The sequence below is a fragment of the Mus musculus genome, chromosome 7 (assembly GCF_000001635.26).
Source record: "Mus musculus strain C57BL/6J chromosome 7, GRCm38.p6 C57BL/6J".
Classification (NCBI taxonomy): Eukaryota; Metazoa; Chordata; class Mammalia; order Rodentia; family Muridae; genus Mus; species Mus musculus.
The window spans coordinates 3,729,405-3,740,647 of NC_000073.6; the positions used below are offsets into that span (position 1 = coordinate 3,729,405).

The window sequence follows — 11,243 nt, forward strand, 5'->3', positions numbered from 1 at the left end:
TCTGGTGTGATGGTGTATCCAGGACTTGCTATGGTGGGAGAGTTTGGTTCTGATGATGCCAAGTAACCTTGGTTTCTGTTGCTTCTGTTCTTATGCTTGCCTTCTGCCATCTGATTATCTCAAGTGCTTGCTGCCCTCAATATATGTGATTGGAGCCTGTCCTTCCTATAAACCCAGCAAAAGTCTAAATTACCATAGAGGGAGAAACTAAGATATTCCATGAGAAAACCAAATTTACAGAATATCTTTCCATAAATCCAGCCCTACAAAGGATAATAGATGGAAAACACCAACACAAGGAGGGAAACTACACCCTAGAAAAAGCAAGAAAATAATCTTTCAACAAACCCAAAAGAAGATAGCCACACAAACATACTTCCATCTCTAACAACAAAAACAACAATCACTTTTCCTTAATATCTCTTAGCATGAATGGATTCAATTCCCCAATAAAGAGACATAGACTAACAGACTGGATATGTAAACAGGACCCAGCATTTTGATGCATACAGGAAATGCACCTCAGTGACAAAGACAGACACTACCTTAGAGTAATAGGTTGGAAAACAATTTTCCAAGCAAATGGTCCCAAGAAACAAGCTGGAGTAGCCAATCTGATATCGAATAAAATCAACTTTCAACCAACAGTTATCAAAAAATGAAGGACATTTTATACTGGTTAAAGAATTAATCTACCAAGATGAACTCTCAATTCTTAACATTTATGCCCCAATTGCAAGGGCACCCAAATTTATAAAAGAAACATTACTAAAGTTCAAGGCACACATTGCACCCCATAGAATAATAATGGGAGACTTCCACACTCCACTCTCAGCAATGGACAGATCATGGAAACACAAACTAAACAGAGACACCGGGAAAGTACACAAGTTATGAACCAAATGGATCTAAGAGATATTTATAGAACACTTAATCCTAAAGCAAAAGAATATACCTTCTCAGCACCTTCTTCTCAGCACCTCATGGTACCTTCTCCACAAATGACAATATAACTAGTCACAAACAGGCCTCAACAGATACAAGAACATTGACATAATCTCATGCATCCTATCAGATCATCACTGAACAAGCCTGGTCTTAAATACCAATGAAAACAACCAAAAGCACACATGCAAATGGACTCTGAAGAAGGAAAAATAAAGAAATTAAAGGCTTTTTAGAATTTAATGAAAGTGAAGACACATCATACCTTATGGAACACAATGAAAGCTGTGTTAAGAGGAAAACTCATAGCTCTAAGTGTGCCTCCAAAAAGAAACTGAAGAGAACTTACAGGAGCAGGATGATAGCACATCTGAAAGGTCTACAAGAAAAAGAAGCAAATACACACAAGAGGAGTAGACAGAAGGAAATAATCAAATTTAGGGCTGAAATGAACCAAATAGAAATAAAAAGAAGAATACACAGAATCAACAAAACCAGAAGCTGGGTCTTTGAGAAAATCAACAAGGTTGATAAACCATTAGTCAAACTAACCAGAGGGCACAGAGGAAATTCCAAACTAATAAAATCAGAAAGAAAAAGAGAGACATAACAATGAAGTACATCTTAAAAATTATTCTGTTTGTTGAATATTAACAGTTGAAAATATTAAAATCATGTTCTACCAACATCATGGAAATCTTGTTGATATTTTTTCTCCCTGTGCTTACAATTAACATTTTCTTACTGTTTAACTTCAAAGAGTTTTTGATATTTTGAAATTTTTTTATTTTTATTTTTCACTAGGTATTTTTCTTCATTTACGTTTCCAATGCTATCCCAAAAGTCCCCCATATCCTCCCCCCCCAACTCCCCTACCCACCAACTCCCACTTCTTGGCCCTGGCGTTCCCCTGTACTGAGGCATATAAGTTTGCAAGACCAGTGGGTCTCTCTTTCCAATGATGGCCGACTATGCCATCTTCTGATACATATGCAGCTAGAGACATATTTTGAATTTTTTAAACTATAGTTACTGATAATATAATTTACCTCTTAGAAACACTGATAATCTTTTTTTTAGTAAACTGTTAGAAAATGTAAACAGATATATAATGCCTTTTAAATACTCCCTCACTGTATCATATCAGGGCTTTTGAATATATTTCTTAATAACTCATTTTTAATATTTTATGCTTTTTTACTATGCTTAACTCCCAAAGAATATTTTGTATGTTTTGAATCAATTTATATTTCAACATTAGATGCAGAATCCTCAGTTATAGATAGTATTAAATATTTATTAATGATAGTTTAGGATATGAAAGGATATGAATATAAAAGTTGAACAAAGTTTTATGTATTATATGATTCTCAAAGTACTCATTACTAATACATTTGATGTATAAATGCATTTAAATCACAAAAACTTAAAAAATGAAATTCACAGTGAAATGACATTAGGCACAATAATGTAAGTAGTCACACAGAATGGAAAAATGGAAGAAGAAAACAATGAAAATCTTTTTGCTAATTATACAGGAATCCTTGGTAAATAGAACTGTATATTTGTGAGGTGTCTAGTACTGTGATTTTTTTTTATACATATACATTATGAATTCCCTGAAGTCGTCTAAAAGCACATGACAGGTCATCATAATATATAAGTAACAGACAAGCATTATAAGCACAGACTTCGAAAATACCAGTGAGTTCATTTAGTGTTGGCCACGTACCGCTGGGCATGAGACCTGCCCTTCAGTGTGCTTTGTGTACCAGTGTGACTTGTTAGAAAAACTAAATGTTCTTTTGCAAGTATTTACCCATTCAGGATTCAGTATTTTCAGATCTTTCTCTGCAGTGTTCAGTTGTGGGTATCTGCATAAGTTCCCATCTCCTGCAGGAGGATGCTGAGCAAGACATTGACCCAGGAGTCATTTTATTGGTTTGTTTCTTTAAAAAATAGTAGCAGCCACAACCCTGCCTGATTACTCAGAGGGCTGCCGTCCTAAGGGACACCAGGTAAGCGTCTCCTCACCAAGCCCTGTCCTGCCAACTCCCCTGAAAACTTAGGAAAGAGCAATAACCTACACTGAGTACTCCATTTCCTACCCCAAGGACTGCATGCTTTCCAGGAGGTCTGCTGCCACAAGGAACATCAACTAAGCCTTTGTCTCCCAAGCCCCTGCCCACCAAGTTGCCTGAAAGAACACACAATGGCAGTAGGCTAATACATACACCCGACCCTCCTGTATATGCACACTCACACACATACAAGGAACTGTCCTTAAATACAATTCATAAAGATGACAGAGGCCTTTAAATGTGAATGAATACATCCCATAAAGTAATACAGAAAAATACAATTCACAGGTGAAAGATATTCCAGGCAGGTGGGACAGCCTATTCCCTCACTTTATGGGCTCAGAAGAGTGTGGGTTCAGGAAACAAAGGCTCCCAGTATGTGGAGGGACAGTAATTCATTTATTGAGGAAGCACCTCATTATGACACTTCCACTTCCCTCTGAACCCCAAACTTTTGCTTCCTAGACATTCTTACAACAGTTCCTCAATACCACAACAGGATTTTTTTTTTCTTTTGACAGAAAACTTTGGGTCATCAGCTTTATTTCCCAGAGTGTAGAACATTGAAGATGCATTCTTTTTTCTTTAGATTAGTTCCCAGCTGCAGGGTGGGTCTGTCTATGGCTTCGCCAAGCCTCAGTGGCTAGAATCGAAAGGACGATGAGGACCAGGACTGCCATCCCCATCCTGATGAGATTCTCCATTGTGTGATCCTTGTTCTCTGTGGCTGTGGAGTTAGATACAGAAGTTACAGAAGTTAGGGATGGTCAAAGTTTCCTAACTAAGCATCCAACCAGAGCCCTTGCTGTCCTTGGGGAGGACAATGTTGTACTCTTTCCAGTGCTATGACTTGAAATTGTCTTTATTCAACTGCCTAGGTTTTGGACATGTTCTAGCATGAACAGATGTTCTCAGCTGGTCCTAAGAATAGTAGAAGAAGAGGAGCAGGATGTATCTGTACTTAATCGACCTTAGTGTTTCTTCTGAGTTCCACTCTATCATTTATCAGAGATGCCCATCATTTTCACCATATAAGCTTATAGAGTTCTGGGATGAATGGTTCTTGTTATATAGCTGGTTCCCCTCTCTTATTCTTACCAAATTCTTCAGACATTGTGCTAATAGAAAACCAATTACATACTAGTGAGACCAGACATCAGAGGTTGTACAGAATCAGATTCTCAGTGTGTTTTTTTAGTGAGTGTTGGTTCCCTTGTCACGTTCCATTTCTCTTCCATTTCTCCCTTGATCTGACCTTACTTTTGATCTCTCTGTCTCTGTCTCTGTCTCTGTCTCTGTCTCTGTCTCTGTCTCTCTCTCTGTCTCTGTCTCTCTCTCTCTCTCTCTCTGTGTGTAAAAAAACAATCAAAAAACAAACAAACAAACAAAAAAAGGAGACTGGATGTTAATCCACTGGGATTTTCCCTTAGAGTCCCTCAATACCAGGACTAGTGCATGTTAAGCGTAGATCCTAAGACTGACTGATATGACTCTCACTTTTCTTGGCTTTAGAAGCAAAAGTTATGGCAACAACAGTATGTGTCCCACTGTGAGAAGAGAGTGGTGAAGGTTCTCCATCACTTTAGAAGATCCCAGGGTCAAGGTTAAAGAGTCCCTGGAGGTCCCATCTCCAAACCCTCTCTTTTTCAGACAGGTGTACCAAGGCCTAGATTAAGACATTCGTAGCTGTCACTGCTCAGTGAAGTATGAATTGTACAGTCACAACTTCTATATTTCACTCACAAGATAAAGGTTGCAGACTTCACAGAGCAATAGGTATCAATTGTAACATTTGGATTTTGTTTTCCTTAATGGGAATATTGCTATGTTCTAGATATCATAGAGAATTCTGTCTGACATGGATTAGGTATGGATTTGAATCTGTTTTCATCAGATTTCAACAGGCTTTGTAATTATTACACCTCTCCCAGAGGCACCATAGGCCATGGCTACACTGAGAGCGAGGGTCTGACAGGGATCCTGTGAATATTGTTTATTTGAGAGTGAGGAGAAGAGGTTGGCAATGGGAACCAGTCCCTGCATAGGATCCTATATATGTCTGTGGCCTCCCCAAAATGGTTTTTTCTAACTACATGAAATCTTCGGATTCCATTATCAGGGGGCATCCCTAGAATGATTCAGGTTGCCTCGCACCCTCATGAGGGTGAATACCCATCTGACTGACACTCTGCAGCTTTTAAACCCTATGCTCGCTAATATTTATTGTAAATGGAAAATACTGAGACACCCCTTTATCTCAGAAAGATCTAGATTTTCTTTCCTTTGACCATGAACTGCAGAGTCAGTGCTGTATGACAACACATTGGAAGATAGGTATGTATAGCACCTGAAGATGCTCCTAAGGGTGGATGTCACAGACTCATAGAGGATCTTAGAATTATGCCCCATGAGCTAGACTGAAGGAGCCTGAGTCCCCCACCATGGCTATTTGACCCACCCTTGCCATGCATCAGTAGACTGTGGGCTAGACTGACTGCAGAATCAAGTTCTGGGGATCTCCTCTATCAGGAGAGGTAACAGCTTCAATCATCACCAAAAATACACAGACACGTGAACCAGGCTTCTCCCATTCATACTCAGAGAAGGAGCAGCCCAGCAATGGAAGGGACTGTCCAAGTAGGACCTCCAGCTGCAGCTTTATCAGGATATAAGCAGCTTTACCCATCTGAGCCTACATTCCAACAGAGTCTTTGTTAGTAATCCCGGGACAGATTCTGTGCAGGGGAAATGTTTGTTTCTTAGGGATATTATGGGGAGGTGACTTTCTAGGTTCTTTGCTCACAATCTTACCCAGCTGTCTCATCATCCAAGTGGAGGCTCAATGCCTCTCTTTGGATGCTACCTTCTGTAGCCGAACAGTTAAGCCCCAGCCTCTGGTTTCTCTTTTAGGATATTTGCTGGTCTTTGATACTCCCAAGCTGACATGACTGAGAAATGAGAAGTGTCATTAACAGGATCTGGTTTTTAGGCTGCCTGTGTTTGTAGCACTTTTCCTACAAAGATATGTGTGATACTTACGAATTGGTGGGATGGGCCTTTTGGGAGACCAGGTGGAGGATTCAATGGTTTCTAGGAAACAGAACAAGAAGATGATGTTCTTCCTGCTGTTTCCCCTACATATGCCCTCCTAACTTGTCACAGTGAGTCAACATTACATGAAGGATCATTGCTGGTATCCTGTTATGTGCTGACGAATGTGCCTATGTCTAACCATTCCTTTTGTGCCCTTAATCCCACCCCAGTAAGAGCCCTGATACAGTGTTAATTGTAAGTCACACTGACATGTCAGGACCACCTTACCTGAGACTGTGAGCTCCACAGGGGCACTGGCAGATGACAAGAGGTAGAAAGATGAGTCTTGAGCTCCATAGCACCTGTAGGTGCCTGAGAGATGGGAGGTCACAGCACTCATGGAGAATTCTGCCTGGGACTGCTGATCATGGGACTTCGATTTTAGTCGCAGGGGTTGCTGGGCTGATCCCTCCTTGGACAGAATGAAAGTATCCACAGGGTCCATTGACCAACACAGCAGGCTCACGGTCTCTCCTGAGTGCACTGTGTGGTTAGGCTTCACTGAGAGGGAAGGAGTGAGAGGGAGCTGTCCTAAAGAGAAGAGGCATGATGAGAGGCTAGCTTCCTTGTTCTGAGCTCCAATCACACATGACTCCACCCTGAGAAAGTGGGTCTCTGTCTCTTTTCTCTGACTGAGCTCAACTCCTGTTCTCATCTTCTTGTTTCTACTCCTGCTTAGGATTCCTTTCTCTCATCCTGGCCATAAGCTCCCCAGCCCCCCCCCCCCCCGCCCCACCCCATTAGAGCCTGAGCAGAGGCTAGGTTCCTGATTGAGTCTGTTAAGTTACTCACCTGTGATCAGGATGTCCAGGGGCTCACTGGAGGCTGACCACTCAGAGGAGAGGTTGTGTGCACCATAGCATCTGTATTGGCCTCCAGTGGAGCTACTCACATAGCCCAGTGTGAAGTTGGCCACAGAGAAGCCAGTGTCAGTCTGCTGGCTAGAGTGCTGCATGATGTCAGCTCCCCCCACCTTGTGCAGAGCATATCTGTCATAGTTGATGTCAGAGAAACACTGCAGGGTGAGGGTCATTCCAGGGTCCATGGTATGGCCTTGGTGAGTCAGCAGAGAGGGCTTCTTGGACAGCCCTAGAGGGAAGGTGACAGCTAGAGACTGAGGTTTTATTCTTACCAAACACCTTTGCCCTCCCCTCTGGCCCTTGTGCATGTCCCCTCTTCTCCCCAGTCAGGGCAGTGTTCGAGAACACAGGCTCTCCATTTAGTCCTTCTCTACCTGCAACTCAGCAGAGGGGCAGGCCTGTGGCAAAGGGCTTAGGGCCTCAGAAAATGTTTGGAGAATGATAGTGGGGACTTACCTGAGATGAGTATTTGTTGAAGAGCACTAGGTACTGACCACAGCTGTGGGGCATTCTTGTAGTAACCATAACATCTGAATGTCCCTGTGTGGGTTGGGGTTGTGGGTCCTATAATAAACAGGGCTCGGTACTGTCTACTAGAAGATATATGCTCTGTGTCCAGTGAGCTGGTGAATTTCTTATCTTCCTTGGTGAGAATGAATTTATCGTAGTGAAAGTCTGAGGCACAGTGGAGTGTCATGTTCCCTCCTGCTGTCACCACAGGGCTGGGCAGTACTGACAGCCTGGGTTCATAGTATTCATAGATTCCTAGGAGAGAAGGAAGCCGTCTCTTACATGCTCTCACACCGTCCCAGTGTTCTCTTGCAATACTTTGTGGGAAGGGAAGACTCCTAGGAGCAGAGCCTGGGGTTGAGAATCTGACTGTCCCCTCACCTGTCACCACCAGCTCCAGGGTGTCACTGGGCTGTGATCAACCAGCTGAGCTGTAACAATAACAGCGATATTGCCCTGCATGTTGTTGTGTCACAGAAGGGATGAAGAACTTGCCCTTGTTCCCAGGCTCCTGTAGGGTCTGTGTGCTCTGTGTTTTTTGGCTTTTCTCATTATGCAGAAAATATACTTCTGCATCCAGGTTCCCCTGACACCAGATGGTCATTGCTCTTTTGGAGGTGATCACAGATCCTGGTTCAGCCTTGATGGTTGGTTTTTGGAGATTACCTACATAGAAATCAGAGTGAAGCACATGGGTGTGTTGGAAAGTGGCACAGAGAATGTCCCACCAGAAGATGTTGCCTTTGTCGTTTTCATCCTTCTCCCATACAATTCACCAGAAGACAACTTCCCATTCTTCCCTCCTCCCTGATATGACACAGTCCTCCCCACCTCCCTTCTCTCCCAGATTCACTGCTCCTCTGTTTTAGAGAAGAGAAGGCTTTTTAGTGATATTGACTGAACATGGCATAAAAAGATGCTAGAACACTAGGCCCACACCCTCACATGAGGATTGGACAAGGCAAGCCACTAGGAACACAAAGATCCCTTGTGTAGGCAAAAGTGTCAGAGAGATCCCCACTCCCACTCTTAGGAGTCCTATAAAAAACTGAAGCAAGCCAGGTGCTTCTGGAACACACATTTAATCTGCGTACAAAGGAGGCAGAGGCTGGTGGATTTCTGACTTGGTGGATAGCCTGATCTACAGAATGAGTTCCAGGTAAATAAGTTAGAACTACACAGTGAAATAAAATCCCCCTACCACTAAAAAAATGTTTTTTGTTTTTGTTTTTTTTTGTATGGTTTTCTATTTTTGGTTTTTCGAGACAGGGTTTCTCTGTATAGCCCTGGCTGTCCTGGAACTCACTCTGTAGACCAGGCTGGCCTCAAAATCAGAAATCTGCCTGCCTCTGCCTTCCGAGTGCAGGGATTAAAGGCGTGGACCACTATACCCGGTTATAAAAAATGTTATCATTTGGAGCAGTCACAGCATGTACGCAGAGGTCCTAGGGTACACCCGTGCAGGCTCTGTGAGCCCTCAGGATTCCTGCTTAGTTGATTCTGTGTTCTCCAGGGCGTGTCCTCCGGGTATCCTCAACCTCTCTAGCTACCATCATCCTTCCTCTCTCTGTTATTCCAGAATCTCGGAGCTCTGGTGGATGGTGCTACAGCTGCTCCAGAGTAACCGAAGCCCTCATAAAGCATCATCTCCCTAATGGGCACTCTGGGCTTGACTGTCACTGTGAGTCTTGGACTCACTGTTTCCTGTGCTCTGTGTCAAAGTTCAAAAGAGCCCTGGATCCCCACCTGGATACACCGCACATCAAGTGGTCTCTGAAACCTGTATGATTTCAATATCATTCTATGGAAGGCTGAGGTTCCTCACCTGAGACCAGGAGCTCCACGGATTCACTTGGAGCTGAGAACACATATGGTCTATTCCTGTCATAACTGTAACATCTGAATATCCATCTCTGGTTGGGGGTCACAGGGCCCACAGAGAACAGGGCGTGGTTCTTCCGTGTAGAGTAGTTATACTGTGAGTCTTGTGTCCATGAGAACTTCTGTGGTCCTGCTACAGTCAAAATGAACCTGTCATAGCTCGGCCAGGACTCACACTGGAGGGTGACATACCCTCCTGAAGTTACCACTGGGCTGGCCTGGGCTGAAAGGCTGGGTGTCCAGTAGTCTTCTAGGAGAGAAGGAGGAGTCAGTTAAATATCCCCAAGCCTCATTCTCCTTGGCTCTGAGGTTCCCACAGTGAGGGTGGGCATTCCTGTTAACAGAGCCAAGTCTGGACAGTTATAACCTGAGGCCTAGGATCCTGTGTGTCTCTCACCTGTCACCACCAGCTCCAGGAGGTCACTGTAGCCTGATGATTCATCCTGGGTGCTGTAGGAACATCGATATTGACCTGCATTTCTCAGGTCTACATTTGAGAATGAGAATTCAGCCTTGTTTGCTGGCTTCTGTTTGTTCTTTGTTACGGTTTTATATAGCTTTCCATCTTTATAGAGGTGGTACTCATTGGCTCCAATTGTCTCCTCACAAAAGAAAGTCACCTTAGTCCTCCTGGAGACCACAGAGTCTGGCTGTACTCTGAGGATAGGCTTAGGGAGGGACCCTGCAAGTAACAGAGCAACTAGGACTCAGGACAAACACACTCAGATTGCAGTCCTTAACCCCATGGCCTTCCTGCCACCCACAGGACTCACACACAGGTGGTGTTTTCCACCATCACAGCCCAGGCATGGCTCCTGGATATGAAGAAAAGAGCATTTCAGGTCAGCTGCAGACACACTCACCTGTCAGCACTGGGATCCAGAGGCTCAGAGTCAGTCCTGGAAGAGAGTTCTTTGTAAGAGATTTGTCCCCAAGGCTGAGCAAGTCTGCAGAAACATCTGAGACCCTGAGGTTTCCTTTTGGGTGAGTGCTGGTCTACAGGCCCTGATCATTTCCAGACCTCAGTATTCCCTCCCCCTCTTCACATCTCACCAAGACAGAGCAGGGCTGTGAAGGTGCAGGACATGGCATCTCCCCTCAGTGGCTCCAACTGTGCTTGAGGGCAGAGCTACAGAGCCTTTCTGAAGGGATTGTGTACAGGGTGTGGCTCTGGAGGCAGGGCAGTCCCCATGACATGGTCATATATCAGCAGCCCCACAGAAAGAGGAACTGCCCTCCTCAGGACCATGCTCTGACTTCCTCAATGGTGTGACTAGGCCAGGCAGTCGACCCTCTGCCATTAGGTCTTACACAGATGGCGTTTCCTCAGCCCACCAGTGTCTGCCTCACCTGTGCACATTACTGTCATGGCCATATTGTAGCAAACATGTGTGAACATTTCACACAACAGTAAAAATGTAAATGTGGTTTTCTTTGTTCCTCATTGTTTTATGTGAACTATTTCTTTCTTTTCAACAGTTTTGATGTTTCTGAGAAGGATCTGCCTGGAGTGAGATTTACAGCTTTTTCTTTTTAGTCTCAAGTGATGCATTAAGACTGGGCATTACAATTTGTTTTTTGTTTTTATTATGTTTATGTTTTCCCTTCCAATTTTAAGGGTACATATTTCTATTCATTTTTTAGTGTTTGTTTTTGTGTCTCTATGTTTGTTTGTATATACATATGCATGTGTGTCAAAGCACATGTATGGAGGTCAGAATACAACTTTAGCAATCAGTTTTCTTTGTCCAGTGTGGATTCTGTCAACAGAGTCAGGTCTTTTTTTTTTTTTTTTGGTTTAGTTCTACTTTATTTATTCATTCATTTATTTATTTTGGCTGAGCTTTTTTTTCTTTTAATTAGATATTTTTTC

General features: G+C 43.2%; 1 protein-coding gene across 6 annotated transcripts; it reads right to left on the reverse strand.

The window, feature by feature from the left end:
• Positions 1–2,221: 2,221 nt before the first annotated feature.
• Pira1 (paired-Ig-like receptor A1) lies at positions 2,222–10,539 on the reverse strand. 6 transcript variants are annotated; one of them, NR_163846.1, is made up of 10 exons: positions 10,424–10,513; positions 10,234–10,269; positions 9,768–10,052; positions 9,315–9,620; positions 7,871–8,155; positions 7,436–7,744; positions 6,912–7,208; positions 6,348–6,650; positions 6,066–6,116; positions 2,222–3,753 (listed from the first exon to the last, which is right to left on the reverse strand). NR_163846.1 is itself a non-coding variant. In XM_017322036.2 (9 exons), exons 1-9 carry the CDS (start codon positions 10,455–10,457, stop codon positions 3,617–3,619), a joined length of 1,755 nt encoding a protein of 584 aa, XP_017177525.1. In that variant the 5' UTR covers positions 10,458–10,539; the 3' UTR covers positions 2,222–3,616. The 6 variants fall into 6 exon arrangements, 5 of the variants coding, with proteins under 5 accessions (XP_017177525.1, NP_001357997.1, XP_030098075.1 ...); XM_017322036.2 differs by lacking the exon at positions 7,871–8,155 and having other exon boundaries at positions 9,315–9,617; positions 10,424–10,539; NM_001371068.1 differs by lacking the exon at positions 7,871–8,155.
• Positions 10,540–11,243: the final 704 nt, after the last annotated feature.

Coding starts and splice junctions, on each gene's coding strand:
- Pira1 (NM_001371068.1), bottom strand. CDS start 10,457: ATGTCCTGCACCTTCACAGCCCTGCTCTGTCTTG. Junction 10,053..10,233: donor CTGGATCCCAGTGCTGACAG/GTGAGTGTGTCT, acceptor TGTTACTTGCAG/GGTCCCTCCCTAAGCCTATC. Junction 9,621..9,767: donor CCTGGAGCTGGTGGTGACAG/GTGAGAGACACA, acceptor CTTCTCTCCTAG/AAGACTACTGGACACCCAGC.